Below are 22,317 nucleotides of genomic sequence, written 5' to 3'. Positions count from 1 at the left end.
TCTGGGCTTTGGGGCGATGATTTTCATGTACCACAGTTTGCTCAGAGACTGATCAGTAGTAAGTCACAACGGGTGACCATGGAACTCCACACACAGGATTCTCCCCTATGATTCGTCCTGAGAGGAGCAAATGTGTCCATGGCAAAATAAGGCAAATTCAGGCCCGCAACACCTCCAGGCAGCCTCTGCCTGCCCCTCCAGGTGCTCTGCCCTCCTCTGGAAGTGCTTCACCACACTGTTCTTCCAGTGTCTGCAGGAGCTGACCTCCCTCCCACCTCAGCTCAGGCTGGAAATCTCCTCACTCTCACCCCACTTCTCAGCCTCAGCCGCGTTAATTCCCATATAGTCTTTCATCGTTCCTCACAGTTCACCTTCTCAGGGAAGTGGCCCCACCTTTGCCCTCTACGCTCCCACCTAGGTGCCCGCTATATAAGCTTTTACAGCACCTTGGGTTTTCCTTGGAGCACTTATCAAGGTTTTCATTACACGTGTATGGGTTTTGATTGATGTCGATTTCTCCCACTAAACTCTAAGCTCTGAAACCAGAGTTCATGCTATTTTGCTCATGATTGTGCCCCCTCACTAATAACCCCTGACACATGAAATAGTATAGATGCTTCACATGTATTCTTTACCAAATAAGTATGTGCATACCCTGACATAGGAAACAGTTGCAAGGCAAAGTTCCTGGGTTTTGTGGGGAGTTTTTCTGGCATGACTCGTATCTTTGTGGTTCCTGAGCAGTACCTTAATTCACCATGGGTCTCCAATCTCTGTCTTTGTCTAATGATTTGCATTGGGACCCCAACAATACATGCTGAAGCTCTATGTGGCAGCCACCCCAGAACTACTGTAGAAGTTAAGATTCCTTCTACCCTTCCTTGAGGACGGGACTGTTATATTATGAATGCCTTATAGTCCATAGTCCAAGGGCTTAGGGTCCAGAGAAGTAAAAAGTAATCCAATAAAATGAAGTGCTATAACGGCTTAAGCACAGGCAGGAAGGAAGACAAAAAAGAGGCTCTTATCGAAGCCCTGGAGCCATCTGGAAGATTTCCGTCAAAGGTGATTTCCACACTAAGTCCTGAAGAAGGTGTGAGAGGTAGACAAGGGAAAGGGATAGAGATGGGGCAGAGTTGAGAGGAAGAAATAATTGAAAAGGCCCAGACTGGGGGCACCTGGCTGGCTCAGTTGGTAAAGCATGTGACTCTTGATCTCAGGGTTGAGTTCAAGCCCTACACTGGGCGTGGAGCCACTAAAAAAAGAAAGAAAAAGTGAAAAAAAAAAAGAAAAGGCCCAGACAGACGTGAGAGTGCATATAAAGCATCCAGAGGAGAACTGCGGAAAAACTCAAGATCTATGCCGGGAAGGAAATGTAAGAGGTAGGTCTGGAGGGAACGTGGCCGGGGGTCTACCTGAAGTCAGACACTCAACCAACTGAGCCACCCAGGTGCCCCAATCATTACAAACTTTTATTGAGGACTTATGCATAGGGTTAATGTGAAAATTAAATGAGATTTCTGAAAAGTTCTACTCATGAAGTAGATATTTCCCCCATTTTACAGTTAAACCTTTGATCTATTTTACACATGATAAAAATGAGGTTCAGAAAGGTTAAGTAACTGTCCCAAGGTCATATAATTAGTAATTAGACCCATTCATTCAAGATGGGTGTGTAGGCAACACAGCCAATTATGTATTGACGGAGGGAAAAGGAGGGGCTTTTAGCAGGTTGGAGATCATTTTGGTCAGTTCTGGAAAAGTGTGTAAATTAAGTGCATTTTTTTTTAAGAGAGAGAGAGCATTTGCAAGTGGGGACAGATGATGGGGGTGGTGTAGGGGCAGAAGGAGGGGGCAGAGAGACCGAGAGAATCTCAAGCAGGCTCCATGCCCAGCGCAGAGCCAGACGTGGGGCTCCATCTCATGACCCTGAGATCATGACCTGATCCAAAATCAAGACTTGGACACTTAGCCAACTGAGCCACCCAGGCACCTCATGTAAATGAGGACACTTGGATTCAAGTGACAGAAACCTACTAGAATTAGCTTCAGTAAAACACATAAACACTACATTTTAAGATAGAACAGTGCTCCATGGAACCCGAGGGCAAGAATGCAGGCATCTCAGCAAAGGGTTTGAACAAAGTTACAGTTCTCAAAATTCATCTTCCATGTCAGCTCCTTTCTGTGTATCTGCTCCTTTCTATATTTTCTCTTTGGAACTTGTTTTCTCTTTTTTGTGGTTTGCATGATAGAATATATAGCCATGAACACCCTGCAAATTTGTATGTTGCCATTTCTCCTCTAGTCCCTCAATTTTAATTTCTAATTCCCAAGGAACAGCCGTTGGCCCAATCTGGGTGAGATGCCCTTCCTGGAAAAATCAGCCATGCCCATAAAAGCAGGGCCACCTGCCATGAACACAGATGCTGGGAGAACACTCCTGTGGGATACACCCACTCTGCAGGGGAGAATCAGTTACAAGGGGCAAACTGGATGACAACTCAACAGATAGATGTACATTAAAGGAAAGAAATTGCTTATTTTAAGAGTTTAGTTTTTCTTCTCCCTTCTCCACAGCCTAATTTTGTTGACATGTCTCATTTCCTCCTCCATAAAATATTGATCCTATCATTCTTCACATTCTGGGAATAACGTAATTCACTTTTTGGGACAGAAGACTATCAGGTAGGTGTAGATCTAAGTCATCCTCAGAGGTGACTTTTTGCCCAATTTTTTAAGAACTCCAAGAAAAGTAAACATAGTTACTAGCATTTCACAATTTTGTTTCCTATGTCAAGAAATTCTTCACAACTGGGGCGCCTGGGTGGCTCAGTCGTTGGGCATCTGCCTTCGGCTCAGGTCGTGATCCCAGGATCTTGGGATCGAGCCCCGCGTGGGCTCCCTGCTTCCTGGGAAGCCTGCTTCTCCCTCTCCCACTCCCCCTGCTTGTGTTCCCTCTCTCACTGTTTCTGTCAAATAAATAAATAAAATCTTTAAAAAAAAAAATTCTTCACAACAAACAAATTCCTTCTGCTGCAATTTATGTCCATCTCCTTTCTCAGACTTCATGGAGTGGTATGAAACTAATCAGAATTGGCTTTAAAGGGATTAACAGGCATTTGAAAACTCCTCAGCATTTTCTTTACCAAACTGCAAAAATTACATACCCTTCAATCCTTTCTTAATTAGATCTAATTAATATAGTCATGAGGTTAGAACCATTTGTATAGACAAACATGAGTATTACTCACTGGCAGCTTTTCTCCAAACTTCTTTTAGTGTCCAATTCTAGAGGATAAAACTGGATGCAGGACTCACCTAGTCAGGATAGACGATAAGTAAAGGGTTAGGGTAGAGACAGTGAGGGAAGGGATTCAAGAGGCCTTCACAGAATCCACTGCAAGAAGAGCAAGTGAACTTCCATGGACCTGAAAGATTATCTGGCAGTTACTCTATCCATCACTCTCTGGGGTCATCATGGTCTCCGACCCAGGCATTTGCTATATTCTTTGTGGGCTGGATTCCTTAGATTTGTAGATGCCACTGATGATTCTGCTTACCTGTGGCTCAGGGTCAACATACTGCCTTCTCTGATCCAGTACCACCCAAGCACCCCTAAATGATTCCATTTCTTTTTCTGCATGCCAAATTTTCATAATTAATCCTAAATATTTTCTAATTTTTTAAAATAGTTATTTAGAAATATGTTTTAAAATACTCAAATATAGGGCGCCTGGGTGGCTCAGTTGGTTAAGCAACTGCCATCGGCTCAGGTCATGATCCTGGAGCCCTGGGATCGAGTCCCGCATTGGGCTCCCTGCTCAGCAGGGAGTCTGCTTCTCCCTCTGACCCTCTTCCCTCTCATGCTATCTCTCATTCTCTCTCTCTCAAATAAATAAATAAAATCTTTAAAAAAAAATACTCAAATATAGGGGTGACTGGATTCAGTAGCCAACTCTTGATTTCAGCTCAGGTCATGGTCTCAGGGTCTTGGGATTGAGCCCCACATCGGGCTCACACAGCTGGGAGTCTGCTTAAAGATTCTTTCTCCCTCTTCCTCTGCCCTTCCCCACAGTTTGCACATTGTCTCTCTCTCTCCCAAATAAATAAATCTTTTAAAAAATAAAATGCTCAAATACATGTAGTAGGAACTCATTAAAAGTGAATGGAATAGGGGCACCTGGGTGGCTCAGTCATTAAGCGTCTGCCTTCGGCTCAGGTCATGATCCTGGGATCCTAGGATCAAGCACCGCATCGGGCTCCCTGCTCGGCAGGAGGCCTACCTCTCCCCCTCTCACTCCCCCTGCTTGTGTTCCCTCTCTCGCTGTGTCTCTGTCAAATAAATAAATAAAATCTTTAAAAAAAAAGTGAGTGGAATAAATTACTTACATTCATCTATATGGAAAATTTGGTATCTATACATGTGGAGGTACACATATGATTTTTCAATTACTAGTTTATTAAATTTTAGTGGAATTAAATGCCCTGTCAAAAGTTTTCTATTGGAAATGCTGTGCACAGCTAGTTTTTTATGGCTCTACCCATTCCTCTTGTTTACTACCTGACCCTCTTAAATTTATTTTCTCCTCCTTGTTCTCAGGCTTGCTTGCCTGGCTGGCTCAATCCCACCAGACTGTAGCCATTATGAATGGTGTCAGTTCCCCTACACTCCCATAATAGTCATGTTACAAAAGGAAAAGAGATAAGCTAATATGTGGTGCTACTGGAGGGTTTTTTTTTTCTAAAATAGCTTTTAATATTTCAAGAATATTAAAAATGTTCATAATTTATAGGCAACATCTGAATTTTGAAAACCCATCTTCAAGTTCTCCTGAATAATTCACTTTTACAAATTGAATATTCTCACATATCTTACAAATTAAAAAATAAATGACTCTAAATGATGACAATAATCATACCTAAAATGCTAAAGGAAGAGCACAATACAATTGGGTCCTGTCTCAACATATTCCTTGAACTGAACTAAAGGACTCAGCCACTAGTTTGTTTCTATTACATTCCCTGAGATTAGTACCTAGCAGAATTTTTGTTGGGTTTAAATATAAAATGGCACATAAATAATTGTAAACATGCAAAAATAGGTCTACATGTAACCTAGAAGGCAATAAAAATGAAAATACTTGAATTTTTTCTTCAAGATATTTAACAAAAATGTTTTCAAAAGATTTTTTTTTTTTAATTTGAGCACTTCCTGAAAGTTTGACTAACTACTTAAATGAAAAAGCTCTCCTGTATCATTATTGGCATTCCTCATTAGGGCCTTGAAACCCCTCCAATTACTGAAAAGTATTGTTGAATGGTTGCTTCTTCCCTCCTGTCAGAGGAAACATAAGAGAAAAACAAGATACTTTGGTACTCTGGAGAGGCTAGGTAAAATCCTGAATCTTTTCAAAATGTTAACCAGACTCAGGGTGAGTCCTGAAGTTTTTCACTCCTAAAAAAGTGCTTGGAAATTTGGGAGCTATGGATCCTCCCTGGAAGTCATTCCGAGCACTCAAGACTTCCTGGCAAGAATGAGCAACAGGGCACTTGAGTGGCTCAGTTGGTTAAGCAACTGCCTTCGGCTCAGGTCATGGAGTCCTGGGATCCAGTCCCGCATCGGGCTCCCTGCTCAGCGGGGAGTCCGCTTCTCCCTCTCCCGCTCTCCCCTTTTATGTACTCTCTCTCTCATATTCTCTCTCAAATAAATAAAATCTTTAAAAAAAAGATGAGCAACAAAAATTTATTTTGCACAAAACCACTACTCAGGTTTAAATTAGTAGATGTGAAAAATTTTAAAACACAAGGCTATATTAAGAAGGAGATATACGTAAACTGAATCTAAGAAAGGCCCTAAAAAGCAAAATAATACTTTGCCTTCAAATGGGGAACAGGGGAAAGAATCCAAGGAAGTGGAAAAGAAAGAAAAACATGGCCTGGCACTGATATATGGTTCTTACGGGTAGGAAATAATAGGACTGGATTAAAATCGTAGTGGAATAATTTTAGATCTGAAAAGGAATTTACAGATCTAATCCAAATCCCTCAATTTACAGATGAGGAAACTTGAGGCCCATTTATTTATTCATTTAACAAACATTTATTGTGTGCCTACATGCTCTATGCTGGAAATACAACAATGAACAAAACAAGACATGGTTCAAAGAGGGAAAGTGACTTGCCCAAAGTCACAAAGCAAGTTAGCAGTTAAATGGGCTCTTTGCACTAATATTGCCTAATAAAATACAATCATTTCTTCATCTGTAGGCACACTAAGGCTTTGATGAAGGTTCTGTGCAAAGATAAGATTTTCATATACAACTGATATCATAACATTCTGTAATATGATAAGGGATGTTTATATTTTATATTGAGATGGTTTTAGAATCTATATAAAATAACCACAAAGTTTCTTAATTAGCTACATGAAATGATAATTTCCTTGGAAGTGCTTTCTAATTTTTTGGTCATTAGGTATTCTATGGGCAAATTTGGACAATCCAAATTTTGAAATTTTTCAAGATGATTTCCAGGCATACAACTATGACTCTATTTTTTGTCTCTTTTAAATTGCAACTTTCATTCAACTAGTATTCAATATTTTAGTTACTTTCAATAAATGACTATTTTCAAAGACCTACCTAGTTCTTCCATTAACCTAGTTCTTCCATTAACCAGTTTACCTACCTTAATCATTCACAGTTTAACCAGTTTGGTAACTTCAGCATATAATTAACAGAGATATAGTTAATAAAATGTCCTGTATCAGAACTTACATCTTTAAAAGAAAATTTACGAGCCTTATTTCAAAATGAACAATGGTACCTACACAAAAGGGAATCAATTTTTTTGTTATTTTTGGCTGATTTAATAACCTTAAGAAAGCAATAGGGGAGTACTTTAACACAGAAGAGGATAGGAGACCTTTACTAGAGAAGCAATACTATAGTTTCATAGTTTTTATTTATTTATTTATTTATTTATTTATTTTAAAGATTTTTGTTTATTTATTTGACAGAGAGAGACACAGCAAGAGAGGGAACACAAGCAGGGGGAGTGGGAGAGGGAGAAGCAGGCTTCCCGTGGAGCAGGGAGCCCGATGCGGGGCTTGATCCCAGGACTCTTGGGATCATGACGTGAGCCGAAGGCAGACGCTTAACCAACTGAGCCACCCAGGCGCCCCTCATAGTTTGTTTTTAATTAAAATAAACCAAAAGAAAAGGTATGAAGTTTTTATAACTTATTGAAATAAAAAGTTTTTGAGATAATCCTGATTGGAAAGTAATGTAATCTATATTCCAACAAGTCCGAGAATGATGGGAGAGATGAGGGGATTTAAAAGCTCCCTGTGCTATACTACCAACATTAGAACATGGAGCTCCAAGGTTGATTTTCCATCCTTAGTCTCCAGAAGGCTCTCCTACTGCTGCACTTCTTTCCCCTGACCATTCATTCCCTGTTACTATTTTGCTTCCTCCCTCCATAATAAGCTCTATGGAGGACAGGCACTGGACATTATTCATCTCTGAATTCTACCCTGAAACACGGCACATTACTGATACTCAATAATGAAGCCCATAGAGGGGGAACCAAAATTTAAGAACTGGTAACAACTACTCTCATTCATGTATCTGTACTCTAAAACCAACTGTAGTAACAAAAATTAAAACTGCATCAGGAACATAGGGGAATGTTAAATGCAGGGCAGGGCTGACCATTGTGAAAGGTTCAGCTACACAAAAAAATCATGGCGCATGCAGCTCTAAAAATATCAACCACTTCTTTTTAAATAGGAAATGTCAATTTCAAGCCTCATGTAATGAAAGAAGAAAACTGCCTGGAATAAAAGAAACATTAAGTGAAGAAGAAATGACAAGATCATTTTATCTCTGGATTAAGACATTTTAATATACATAATGTATAGTACTTCATATAATTTATTAATGTCATTTTCTGTAGGACACTGTAATTAATTCAGTGACATCAATATTGACCTCATACAGACAAAAGATGAAAGCTGGGTTTTCTTATGTACCAAGTACAAAAACATGTGCTAAAGAGTTACCACACAGGACAGGTGTAAGAGATCAACTTTAAGGATGACTCAAGTTTACAGTAGTTGCTTCACACGGTTTCCCCTCAAGACTTGAATGCCACCCCAGTGATCCGTGTTTGTGCAAATGTGATCTCCAACTGTCCAACTACCTCCTTTTGCCAGCCCCACTTTTGCCTGTTTTACTGCTGCCGCTGCTAGACTTGCCAGAAGATTTTGAAGAGAAGAGTCTTGTCATGAACTCAGAAACATCAGGCAATTCATGGTTGGAATTCAGCATATTCATCGACTGTTCCATCTCCTGCAAGAGGACAAAGCACAATAATAGGAAAGGCACTGGGATCCTTCAAGTCAGCTAACAACTAAGACTTCCATTAAGGAAGGAGAGGAATAGAACAAATAGAAGCTACTGGTTCTCAGCAATGTTCTACCCAACAGCCCTTCAGAAACTATGTTTCATACCTCCTTTATACTACTAAGCATTGTGATCCTTAATTAATGTCCAATAAATCTTGCACTGGGTTTGATCCAGCTTATGTTTTCATAAAGGATATTTTCTATGATTATACGTGATCATATTCTTGCCATCTTATTTTATGTCTGCTGATTAAAACACTTTCTTACCGTTTTATTTGGGTTTTTTTAGATTTTATTTATTTATTCATGAGAGACAGAGGGAGAGAGAGAGAGAGAAAAGCAGAGGGAGAAGCAGGCTCCCAAGGAGCAGGGAGCCCGATGCGGGACTCGATCCCAGGACCCTGGGATTATGACCTGAGCCGAAGGCAGACGCTTAACCATCTGACCCACCCAGGCGCCCAATAATGTTTTTTTTAACTCATGCTTTCTTTAGATGCGTATAAAAAAAGAGTATCAGTCTTTAATTATACACCAAGGTTATCAGAAATGTTCGGAAAATAACTACATATTTCCAACACTTCATTCCTAAGGCCTTAGTAGTAAAATCTGTGAATACTATTATGGCCTGAGTGACCTCAATCACAGCATCTAAAGCAAGCAACATATATGTTACAAACAAATCACTGGCAGGACCTCATAAGGATTTGGCACTTTTATTTTGAGGTTTTGTCCTCTCTCTACTGAGCCAACAATCTATAAAGTACTATTCCACCTTCAATAATATTAATGTAATATATGCTACATTTGAATTTTACATTAAATTCAAAAGGTGAACTTAAAATTGTATTAGCTCACACATAAAAAAAAAAATTGGAAATACTGTATTATCTATCATTTAAAGTTGAACACCACTTGGATATTATTAGGCTTTCTCCCCAAAGGTAGAATTTATACATGGGTTCTCAAGGAGAAAGTGCTTTTACAGATATGGCCGGGAAAAGAAACATTATCAGCATAAATCAAAACTGTTAACATGCTCTAATAATCAAGAATTAAATGTATATGGTAAGAGGTCTTGAGACCCTGCAAAAATATATCATCAACTCTGTTTTTGAATCTCTTCAATGAAGCTCTTGAATAAAGGACTTTTTACACTGCTTACTATGTGCAAAGCACTTTGCAAGGAATTAACTTTTTGATCCAATGTGACCTCCAATGTTTCCTTCTATTGATACCACAGAGTTAAGTGGCTTAACAGATACAAGGATTACATAGGATATATACTTTCTGACCAACACTGAAGCAAAAATGTCAAATTTGGCAATGAGACATTCTGAAATATCATAAAGCTGTCTTTAATCATGAAGCTTTTTCTCCTATTCCAGCTTGCAATAAATGCCTTGCCTTCTACAGAACTTAATCACCTATTACCTCAGCAAACATTATTTATTTTATGTGTATCTTATTTTCCCATTTAAAACACACACTCTCTCACACATACACCCACAATCCTCTGATAGCAAGAAGAGGGTTTATAAATCCATGCTATTTCCTACATTTAACTGGATTCTGAGCTTGTTGACAACAAAGATGATATATAATTCATTTGTGTATCCCCAGTATCTATAACCTAGATGTCAATTAACAAATGTTCATTCAGCAATGAATAAGGTGTCAGTACATCAATATATTACATACAATGGAAGAACCTGGAACTGAGGAGATACTTGATGGTTTCCAGGTAGGAGAAAAATAATGGTTTAAAAAAATTCTGAACATTTTATGGAAGCCAATATTTGAAAGAGACAAAGCAGTGGCCCTAAATTTGAAGCATCTTACTTGGCAACTCTCCCTGCCCATTGCCGAACCAGTATGATTTTGTGGTAAAGAGTCTGGAAGCCACTATTCTATTTTTCTCCCTTGGTTATCAGAATTTGTGTGTGTGTGTGTGTGTGTGTGTGTGAACACATAAACTAAATGTATACTCTGAAGAGTTTTATAAAATAAAGGTAAATCATAAAAAGCTATCACTTTGCAAACTATATGGATTGGGATACCATCTCAACTATTTCACAACTGAGGCACAAAGAGAGTTGTACTAAGCAGTGTTTTAGCTATATGAAGACACCCAGGCTTTTATTAGGCAGAACCAACTGAATTTATCCGGTCCAGTGGAAACAACTAATTAAATGCCAGGAACATGATACTATGTTAACATAACCTCTGATTGAATTTGGCTTGGGAATTAGGATAAAGCTGAAAAAACCCAAGCCATTCAGCCACAACAGCTGGTCCAGGCGTCAGAATATGGTTCAAAAATCCACAGAGGGGCAGTCATCTTACCCGTCTCATGTCAGGGTCACTTGTATTGACCACTTTGGGCAGAAGCACAAATATCAATAATGGAAGAACCATCATCATAACCTGTGGAAGAAAAAAAAATCCAGAAAATGTTTTTCCCACTTAACAAAAGAATAAAATCTACACTTAACAATCCATGATGAAATTAAAGATTCAAATGTTATATATAGAATCAAACTACCAGCACCACCTCAATTCTACTGACCCAGCCCTGTTGATATAAGGTGCTCCTCAATGTTTGACTACTGTACAGTGTAAGAGCCTTATCTATGTAGGTTTGGACTTTAGAGACACCTCACTTCGTATTTGTGCCACCTATCATTTTGCAGAGTTTATAATTTTCTATAACACAGTTTGTTTGTGTTATTCACTTTCTTGAATCTGCAGTCTGGCATTAAGAATGATGATCCTGATGGCCAGCAGGGATCTTTCCAGATGACTTTATGGTTCTTGCAGGAAATATTATATTGACCCTCTAATTAATATACAACCTCTCGAGCCTGCAACATAGTACTAGGTGACTACTTTAACAGATCAGTTTTGAAAAATACCTTCAAAGCTTCTAGCACTAGGTATGTTTCTATGGAATTTCAGAAATGAGAACATGGAAGATATTTCTTAATAAGCTTTGGAGTTTCACTGCTGATTTCTTCTATACATTCTACCCTCCTGCTTCTTTATGCCTGATAGCAGATTCTAGGTACTAGTTGTTCCTCTCAAAAAATGTACAGTCCCCCAATATTCATGTTTGTGATTTAAATAGCTATCAGCAAGGAATATGATCACCACTTAGAAAATTTCAAGATAATAATTCAACTTCCATGGGGAGGGGGGTGGGGGGATGGGTTAGCCTGGTGATGGGTATTAAAGAGGGCACATTCTGCGTGGAGCACTGGGTGTGATGCACAAACAATGAACCATGGAACACTACATCAAAAACGAATGATGTATGGTGATTAACATAACAATAAAAAATAAAAAACTAATGATGTAATGTATGGTGATTAACATAATAAAAATTATTAAAAAATAATTCAACTTCCAGAAGCAAGAAAAAAAAAGTCAATTTGTTTCTAAAGAATATATTCTTTTTTTTTTTTAAAGATTTTATTTATTTATTTATTTGACAGAGAGAGAGACAGCGAGAGGGGGAACACAATCAGGGGGAGTGGGAGAAGGAGAAACAGGCCTTCTGAAGAGCAGGGAGCCCGATGTGGGGCTAGATCCCAGGACCCCGGAATCATGACCTGAGCTGAAGGCAGATGCTTAACGACTGAACCACCCAGGAGCCCTAAAGAATGTATTCTATTAGTGTTCTATTATTAGTGGACACCATAACATCAGTTTTATACCAAGTATTTAAATTATCACAGAATAATTTCTCTGTTTACTACACACGTGAAAAAAGGAGAAAAACGCTTACTCAAGCCATCAATAGTGGCTGATCAATAAATGATGGCACATCCATCAGTGAACTAATATGCAGGTAGTATGAAGGATGAGACCACTAACTCCACATGTGACTTACCACATACTCTTATTCCATTTGCATTTTAAAACATTTCATCATAAGTACTTATCCCATTTCTGTTGCACATTTCAGTGTCAAATCAACCATGCAATTCTCACTACATTCTTTTCATTATTATTCCCAAAGCTACTATTTTCCTGAAATCAATAAAATATTTGCAATTATCCTTTCATCTAACAATCTGACCTCCTTTTTTCCTCACTGGGGTTAGGCATTTCGACTACCTGGAATCAAATTAGAGATTAGTAAAGATACTTAATTGTAGCATGATACATACCATTGGATTCATTAGAAAGTCTGTCCAGCCCCATGATTCCCTTTTAATAAAGTAAGAAGGTGGGCCTGAAGATTTCATTTGGAGAGGATAGGGCAGTCTGACCACTTCTGATGTTTTGATGTAATTCACATATCTTGCTCTGATAAAGCCACATGAAAAAAGCATCAGTAGTTTTATCAAAAACATTACTAGTTAAAAGAACTACTCATAATTTTTAACAATACCTTTAGCTTTTTCCAAAATGCTTTGGCGTCTAAACTTTTCATCTTAAAAAATCTGATCAAAGTAGCGTTATCTGTATTTCTAAAGTACTTAGCAAAATATAGAGAAAGAACACTAGACGAAATCAAGAGACCTAATTTCTAGCTGTAGCTCTGTCATTACGTAGGCCTGTGGGATTAGACAAGTTGTTCTCTGGTTATATTAAAGGTTCTTTTAGAATTCTTTTAGCTCTAAAGCTCTTTGATTATATTTAGTAATAAATTAATTTTGTTACAAATATATAAAAATGCTGGATTTTACTTCTTTGATTGTCTGAGATATGCATTAATAAACACACCCAATTTTCAAGTCTCTTTTGCAGGAAAAAATCCTGCAACACTGCCATAGGTAACACTACATTTTCACCAGAGATGCCACTAATTTTAATCAAAACTCTCACCCATATTCACACATGTTCCAGTTTACTTTTTGAAAACTGCCTCCCCACTGCTCACTCATTTCCTTTCAGAACTTCTATTTGACACCTGTTCAACCTTTTCATTCTCTACTTGGGCATCTTGTTAAATTCTTTCACACAGTGTCCATTCCGTTATGTGTACTGGATTCTGGGTAAGTTTTTTTGATCCATCTTCCAGTTCCTCAAACCTCTGTTCAGTTGCTTAACACACGCATTGAGGGGGCGCCTGGGTGGCTCAGTCGTTAAGCATCTGCCTTCAGCTCAGGTCATGATCCCAGGGTCCTGGGATGGAGCCCAGCATCAGGCTCCCTGCTCGGCGGGAAGCCTGCTTTCTCCCTCTCCCACTCCCCCTGTTTGTGTTCCTGTTCTTGCTCTCTCACTCTCTCTGTCAAATAAATAAATAAATCTTTAAAAAAAAAACAACAAACCACATGCATTGAGTTTTGTATTCCAAAGTTCTATTTTATTCTTTCAAATATCTATGGTCTATTTTTGTAGTATCTTACTCTTACGGCAATAAATCTTTTGTTTTAGCATTTTAAATACACTTTAAACTATTTCATAGTCCATATCCAATAATTTTATTATCTAAGGTTCTTAGAGGTCTAATGCATCTGCTGATTCAATGTACATTGTTTTCTTGGGTATTAGGTAAGTTACATACTTTATTTATGTATGGGCCTGGACAGAGAGTATCTCCCTGCAGAGAGGTTATGCATTTGTCTCCACCAGGAGTCCAGGATTATGACCAGGGATGATCTTGTTAATTGCATGGCTTGAAAGTTTCTGGATTATGCAGGAAGTAATAAATTCACACCCCAAATTTCAATGAGAGTAGGAGAGTGACTATTAAATTTCAGGAGAGATTTTTTCCCTCCAAAAGGCCAGGGTCAGATTGGGAGCCTAATCTTTTGGATTTTAGTACCAAGGGTCAAAGGGGGAATCAAGTCTTAGATCTAATTCTGGCTCAAAGCAAGCCTAAAGCTTACCTCTTACCTACCTACTGCTAATAAAATCTAAGCTTTTTCTTTTTCTTTTTTTTTAAGTAGGCTCCACAAACTGAGATCAAGACCTGAGCTAAGATCAAGGGTCAGATGCTTAACTGACTGAGCCACCCAGGTGCCCCAAATCTAAGCATTTTGGTTAGACTATCAAAACCCCAGGAGGGAAAGTGGTTTATAGTTTATCCCCTAAGGATTTCCCTTACTCCTCTGGGAGCTATACATTTAAAAGGAAATGTTTGTCATATTACCAAGCATGCTTAGAAAATATTGCTCAAGAATATTAGGATCTTATATGAATCCCCATCTGCTCTCTAGTCTGTCCCGCCCACAATTATTAAAATGATAACGGCCTTGTTTTTTACCTATGTTTCAGGCATCCAATCACGAGGAATGGAACTGAGACTATGAATCCCACTGCTGCAAACAGGCTAAATGCTAAAACAGGAAATACTCTTTACCCAAAGCAAAAAAGCTTTATATAGAGAAAAATATTTCCACTTGCTTACTTTATTCAAAATTTAGAGCAAAAGTAAATGAAAATAAATTATAGTTTCTAATAGACAAGTATCTCCTTTTAACAACTCTCATTTCCTCCAGTATTTAGTGTTTTTGATATTTACTTATGTATTTATTTATTTATTTTTAAAGATTTTATTTATTTGACAGACAGAGAGAGAGAGATCACAAGCAGGCAGACAGGTAGACAGAGGGAGAGAGAGAAGCAGGCTCCCTGCTCAGCAGGGAGCCCCTTGCAGGGCTTGATCCCAGGATGCTGGGATCATGACCTAAGCTCAACTGACTGAGCCACCCAGGCGCCACGTGTTTTTCATATTTAAAAAAACCTGTTAAGGGGCGCCTGGGTGGCTCAGTTGGTTAAGCGACTGCCTTCGGCTCAGGTCATGATCCTGGAGTCCCGGGATCGAGTCCCACATCGGGCTCCCTGCTCGGCAGGGAGTCTGCTTCTCCCTCTGACCCTCTTCCCTCTCGTGCTCTCTATTTCTCATTCTCTCTCTCTCAAATAAATAAATAAAATCTTTAAAAAAAAATAAAAAATAAATAAATAAATAAATAAAAAAACCTGTTAAAATGTGTATATAATGTATAGTGTAATCTACATACCCACCCATCTCCAAGCTTACAATTCTAAAATATATAAAAAGTCATTAAGTCCTTTAAAGTTTAAATTTAACATACTCTAGGATTTTACCTATATATTTTCTTATAAATCTTTATGCCTCTAAAAAGAAGTGAGAAATTTGATATCTAATGAGGTTCATCTACGTTGAAAAAATACATTTATTCTATCAAAGAATATTTATAAACATATTTACATTACCTTCAATTCAAGCTTTACCCTTGCTCTAAATAGCCAGCAGCAAGAAATACGATTAGAATTTGGACAAACTAGACTATTCTAAGACAACAATTTAACTTCAAAAATCGGAAGGGGGAGTAATTTGTTGTTGTTGTTGTTTTTTAAGATTCTTTTAGTTTTTATTTATTTATTTGACAGAGAGATAGAGAGCACAAGTACAAGCATATTTACATATTGTACTTTTACCACTTTCAATGTCCAAAAACAAAACAAAAGGCAAAGAAAGAAGAAAAACATTTTAGGCGTAAACACTAACTCAAATGTAAATATTATGGTACCAACTGAACATATCTCTATTACATCAGCTCAAGTTGGGGTCTCTATAAATCAACCTATATATTCTCAGCACATACCAAAAAGGTGAGTAATAAAACAGAGCTCCTTAAACCACAAAATTATTTTGCCTTTGCAAGACCTATGCTTTATTACTGTAACATGGAGTTATTTTGTGATAGCTCAAAGAGGAGACATTACCATTCAAAATTCTTTCATATTTGTCACCATACTTCAATAAAGCTAGAAAAAAATAAACAAATAAAATTGTTTCATGTACTTTCTGGTCAGATTAGACCAAAGAGAATACCACTAGTATGGGACAATAAAAAAAAGTAAATAAGTAAATAAACTGGGGAATAACAGAAGGAATAACTGTGGACATCTACACAACGGATTCCAACTGCAAATGGATTTGTTGTATTCTATACCACAGCCTGAATTAGTCCAGCATTCTTTCCACCTCAACTTCAAAGCATATGTTCATCTACTTAAAAATTATACTGTGCTTTTTTCTTTTCTTATCATGATCCTCACTTTGAGATAAACTACACAATGTAATCTATTGTTTGCCCCAAAACTACTAAATTTCCATTGTATACTAAATATTTCAGAAAGGAAGAACTGTAGAAATTTCTAGATCAATACAACTATTAAGTAGGTATTAAGAGGTATTATCAAAATATCCCAGTGAAAAACAGGTGGCAAATAATATTTCCAATTTAGAAAGGTTAAATTATTTCCCACTCTAATAATCATATTTCCCTTTTTTTTTAGGATGTCTTTTTTTTAAGATTTATTTATTTGTCACAGAGAAAGAGAAAGAGATCATGACCTGAGGCAAAGACAGACACTTAACACATTGAGCCACCCAGGCACCCCAATCATATTTCAATTATAACTTCCATAGGGCTTTTGCCCTCATAGTAGGTAATCTTGCCTCTTCTCTATTATAATCATATTGGATTGATTATATATAATCATAAAATTGTATTAGAGCTTTAAAATAGATTTTAAGGCAGAGCAGGAGGAAGTTCAGCTTTGCAATATTACCAATGCTCAGATTAAGATAAGGATATTTGGGGGGGCAGAGGGGAAAAATTTTAAAAATTAGGATATTTTTATAAAAAATAAAAATAAAAAAAGGATACTTTATGGAATACCTAGTTTAAATGTGAAACATTTCAACCCTAGCTATAAATTCTAAAAGGAATATAAGAGGTATTCAGTAGACTTGCCTTTTGTAAAAACTAAATCAGGTGCCCTTACCTCATTTTTCCTTTTGAAGTGATATCTACTCGGACAGGATCAAACCTGTAAGCTGGAGATATAACTTCTACTACATAAGATCCAGAAGGTATATCATGAACCACAAAACTCCCATCTGTCCTGGAAAAATGAAAATCATATTTAGACACTTCTGATCAACAGCCTGCTTTTTTCTTATGTTCTAAATCATCTGTTAACTCCCAAATCAACCACTCCCCCATCAAATGACAGAAATTAACAACAACAAAAAGTCCCCAAACTGGCAAGAATTGTCCTCACACTTCAGCTTCCATAATCACACAGAAAGTGTTCTGAAAATACCCCAGAGCACTCCACAGGAGCAGGGAATCCTGACATAGAAAGTACTTCTAATTCCTTTGTGGGATAGTTGATAACAGAAGCACAGTTTCAATTCTGAAGCCATGTCTTCATTCAAGAGGAATTATCAATATGCATTATTACTACATTAAGGTTCCAGTTTTGCCAATCCCCTGCAACAATAACTTAATTAAAAATAAATGGCTTTTTATTTCAGAGGTACAATTCTGTGATTCAACAGTTAGCCTGGTGATGGATATTAAAGAGGGCACGTTCTGCATGGAGCACTGGGTGTTACACCCAAACAATGAATCATGGACCACTACATCAAAAACTAATGATGTAATGCATGGTGATTAACATAACAATAAAAAATTGGACATTAAAAAAAAAGAAATGGCTTTTTTTCTAGTTTTTGCTTGAATTTTGTTGTCTTTCTAACAAGAAGGTCATCAAGTACCATTTGTTCCACTTGTTACAAACAGTTCCCATTTACTTTGGTTACTTTTGTTTGGATATATGTAAGTTTAACAGGTTTATGTAGTCAAAACTATCTGCCTTTTCCATACTGATTTCTTCTAAACCTTCTAGACTTAGAAAACCATCCCACCAAGAGCTGATAACTTCAGGTTCACAGATCAAAATCAATTTGTTTCAATAATGAAAAACTGACATTCTGAGGGAAAAGAAGTTTCTGTTTCAGGAAAACAAATGATCCTAAAAGGATCTTCTTTGTCAGAGAAGTCCCAGTATCATAATACATTAAATGATGCTTCTTAAATCATTGGGTTCTTTCGGAGCGGCTGGGTGGCTTAGTTGGTTAAGCGTCTGCCTTCAGCTCAGGTCATGATCTCAGGTCCTGGGATCGTGTCCCAGGTCAGGCTCTCTGCTCAGCGGGGAGTCGGCTTGTCCCTCTCCCTCTCCCTCTGTGCTCATTCGCTCTCTCAAATAAATAAATAAAATCTTTTAAAAAAATCATTTGGTTCTTTCACAGCTAAAGGAATAATTGACTCTGCCACAACTACAATATTTACTAAAAAATAACAAGAAAAGATATTCCTTGCTCCTTCAAAGTACACACTGAACTAAAACAGAACTGAAATGTAAACATCAAATTAACTTATTCCCGGGCTGGATGTCTTCACTGGCCCTTCATACCCACTCACCACCCTTCAACTCTTTGTAGACTGGAGGAAGGAAAGAAAATGAGCTTAGTGTATTTTCCCCGAGCTCTCTCCCTGAGAGACCACCTCTGACTTGCTGTGTCAAGGGACATTGCTCCTCTCAAGGCAGTCCTTTCTTCCCCTCTAGGTCCCAGTAACTTTTACCTCCCCTACTTCCTTCAGGCTTAGAGGTAATAGTAGCCTTGAGATTGTAAACTCTAGAGTACTGTACAATCTGGTTGTTTCCCTACACCATGATTACAATGTTTAATCCTTTCATTAGATTTTCCTTTAATTATTCTAATTTGGGTGTCTTCTGCTTCTTGATGGGACTCTCAGTGAACAAATTTCAAAACTTTTCTGTGGAGTACAAGTAACAGCAGAAGTAACTACCCAAAGGAAAAAGCAAATCTATTTTTCACCATAAGGTAAATATTTTATTTTAGAAAGATAACATATAAATTTCATAACGAAATTTTAAAACTTGGCTTTAAAAATGTACTCTGCAATATGTAAGCTTTGCTGGATCCTGATTTGAAAGAATTACATAAAGCATTTTTGAGATAAATGAACTGGGTATTAGATGAAGTTGCAGCATTATTACTTGTTTTATTAAATCAAAAATGGTATTGTGGTTTTTTTTTTAAGCCCTTACCTTTTAGAGACACATAATAATGCTTTTTCAAGGGAAATTATATTTAGGGTCATATTTAAATATTCTAGAAAAAAAAATAAATGCTGTACAGAGGAGACATGAAACAGAACAGTAGATTGTGATGTGATGGGTACCTAAGTATTCACTATTGTTTATTTTAGTGTATGTCTGCAATTTTCCATAATAAAAAGTTCCCAAATAAGTATAGTGCATAATCTTCTACATCAAAAAATTGAAAACTACCTAAATGTCCCCAAACAGAAGACTGGTTAAATAAATTATGCTTTATATACACAGTGATGAGGGCAAGAAGTGGCATGAAGCATCCTCAGTCAAAACGCCCCGATCTCTATTAGCCAAGACCCAAGCCACCTCCAACAAGACTAACTGTAAGTCAAAACTGCATGCCAGTTATGCATAACAAGTATAAGACAATATACTACCCCTCTTCCAACAAGTTTCCTACCATAAGCTCCTCATATTAATTCTTAACCTTTCTACAAACAAATGGAAGAACATGAAATGGTGTCAGAAACTGCTCACAACATATTAACTGAAAAAAAAAAAAACAGGTTACCAAGTATTGTATATTGTATTCTACTATTAAAAACAGGTCATACGATTACAAAAAGGCTGGAAAAGATACAATAAAATGTTAAGTCTTGTTATCCCTAATTTCTTATTTACGTTTTCTTCAATAAACATATTACTTATACATTACTTTAAAATAAAAATAATAAATGCTTTTTAAAAGAACTGAATACTGCAGAAAAGAGAAGCCAAATGGTCAATTCAGGCTAATTTCCCAAGGTCTGAGAGTTTTTTCATTAAAACATCATTACTTGGGGCAAACCCTAAAGAATGCCCTAACGCCAGATTTGTAAAGACAAATAGTATTAAAAGACTAGCTTCTCATCATTATCTATTAATCTGAGATTCAAATTCTCATTCAACAGCACCTGGATGATCTGAATATTTGCAAATCCGATTTAGAAGTAAACATCCAAATCTAAGATGTCTGGGTTTCAAATACCACTTGCTGATATACAAACATATCAGAGAAACACTTTCTTTCCTATTTTCTTTCAGTTCAGTTTCACCTCCCAAGTAGCCACTGAAAGACTTAAAACATCACATTTGTGCCTCAACATCTGAAAAGCAGTCTGCTGCAAAACTGGAGTGCTAATAAATTCACCACATTCTTTAATATAGACTGAAATCCCATTTTTGCTAATAACTAGAAAAGACAGAAGCATGTAAGCAAATGTGGAGAAACCCCAGTCTCACATAAATGGTACTGAGTGTGATGTTTCAAATCCCTCGATGAATTCAACTGTAAAAAAGAACAACAATCCCACCTCCAGGCCAAAAAAAAAAAAAAAGGTGCTTTGATTAGGGACTTCAGGGCCCATTAATTTGAGAAGCAGCAACATTAGCCTCCCAGTCTATGCCATCATAGAAGTCCTTTGGGTTTTGAGAATTCCCACTTGCTTAGCATCTTTTTACATAACATCAAGCCGCCAAAAGACTGGAATTAATGCAAAAAGTGGACAGATTCTAGAGAAACCAAATGAGATGCAAAGGAAAGAATTCAGCATAAAACAAATAAGGGGTCCACCTGTCTCCAGGGCCCAGGAGGGGTCGACCCCTACAAGGCAAAAATGGAGTTGAAGAAAACGGATCCCACTGCTCCGGCCCTGAGGCAAGCACCTGCCACTCTCATTTCTGAGGTACAGGGAATGGGTGATGGGGAGAAAAGGCGAAAGCGTCGGGCTGCTTCCCAAGGTCTCCCGGCAAAGACCGCTATTGGAGCCCACCCTTTCACCCTCCGACAGCGACGTCGTCAGCTCTTGACACTTGGCTCTCCTAGGGGGAATTCCCTTCCGGCTTCCACGCCAACCGCTTTCCCGCTGCCCGTAGGATGCTCACTTAAGGAATCCGACATGCTCTTCTCCGTCTACCAGCACTCGGGCCGCCGAGATCCAGTCCTGGGGCTTCACTCCTGGAACAACGGCACGTCCCTCAATCTTGAAGCGATCTCCTATGCCGACCCCAATCCCGCCTGACCCATCGGCAGTAGCCCCAGGCAGCTCCGAGCTCTGGGCATCCCCTGATAGCAACAGCAGAAGGACGGAAAAGAAGCCCCAAAGAGCGGCCGCCATGACAGCAGCTCTCAGAGGCCAGGCCGGCAACCGGGGAAGCCCTCCCAGCCTCCTAGTCGTCGTCGGCGCCGCCGCCGGCCGATGTCGTCATCACTACGCGCGGTGCGGGGCGGAAATGAGGCAAAGTACTGCCGCGACCTCCCGGCGCTTGGGATTGGAAGGCGGTCGGAGGAAAGTGTCAAGTGCCTCTGAAGGGGGCCGCCCACAAAGCGAAAGTGGTGAGGTGTGTTGCTGTGGCAGCCGGGATCGCACCCGAGTAAAAGACCTTGAGACTGGAAGCAACGCTGATCTGAAATAGTATCTGCAGATGAGGCTCCGGCTTCAGGAGAAACGGGTCCAGAAGAGAGCGTTTAAAAAAGTTTTAGATTCCCCAAGACGTGAGATGAAAAGGCTCCCGTTTGTGTGTTTAAAGGAGATAATGTCTCTGTATAGAAAATAGCTGGAAAGATACATAAACTATTTACTAAGGGTTGCCTCTGGTGAAAAGGGAAAGAGTTGAGGGACATTTATCTGGTACTATACCATTTGTTCTGTTTTGAATGCTTTACCGTAAACACAACGTTAGGGATGGGAGGACCTGCCAATATTGATTATGGGGACTAAGCCAAGATTTCAGAGATCATCTCCAATCTTTTCATTTTCTTGATAGAAAGGGAAGTGACTTGTCCAAGGTTTCTGTTGGCTATAAACGTTGTCCTCTCGAAACAAATCTCTGATTACAAATTTCTATTGGAGATTATCGAGGGAAAGGCCCTGTGAACTCTTAGACTTAGCCTCCCAAAGAAAAATAACAAAAAAAAAAAAAAGGGGGATACAAGAGCCAAGTCCTCTGAGCCT

General features: G+C 38.3%; 1 protein-coding gene across 2 annotated transcripts; it reads right to left on the bottom strand.

Annotated features, from left to right (window-relative positions):
• Window positions 1-7,884: 7,884 nt before the first annotated feature.
• On the bottom strand, window positions 7,885-21,567 carry EMC7 (ER membrane protein complex subunit 7). Of its 2 annotated transcripts, XM_025884355.2 has the most exons (5): window positions 21,248-21,560; window positions 17,183-17,302; window positions 12,583-12,721; window positions 10,757-10,837; window positions 7,885-8,357 (listed from the first exon to the last, which is right to left on the bottom strand). In XM_025884355.2, the coding sequence occupies exons 1-5, from the start codon at window positions 21,478-21,480 to the stop codon at window positions 8,205-8,207; spliced, it is 726 nt and encodes a 241-aa protein (XP_025740140.1). In that variant the 5' UTR covers window positions 21,481-21,560; the 3' UTR covers window positions 7,885-8,204. The 2 variants fall into 2 exon arrangements, with proteins under 2 accessions (XP_025740140.1, XP_073732856.1); XM_073876755.1 differs by lacking the exon at window positions 17,183-17,302 and having other exon boundaries at window positions 21,248-21,567.
• Window positions 21,568-22,317: the final 750 nt, after the last annotated feature.

Source organism: Callorhinus ursinus, unplaced genomic scaffold (assembly GCF_003265705.2).
Source record: "Callorhinus ursinus isolate GAN/ISIS: 27379988/994484 unplaced genomic scaffold, GSC_fseal_2.0 scaffold25, whole genome shotgun sequence".
NCBI classification, from domain to species: Eukaryota; Metazoa; Chordata; class Mammalia; order Carnivora; family Otariidae; genus Callorhinus; species Callorhinus ursinus.
This window is presented reverse-complemented; position numbering and strand designations above follow the sequence as displayed.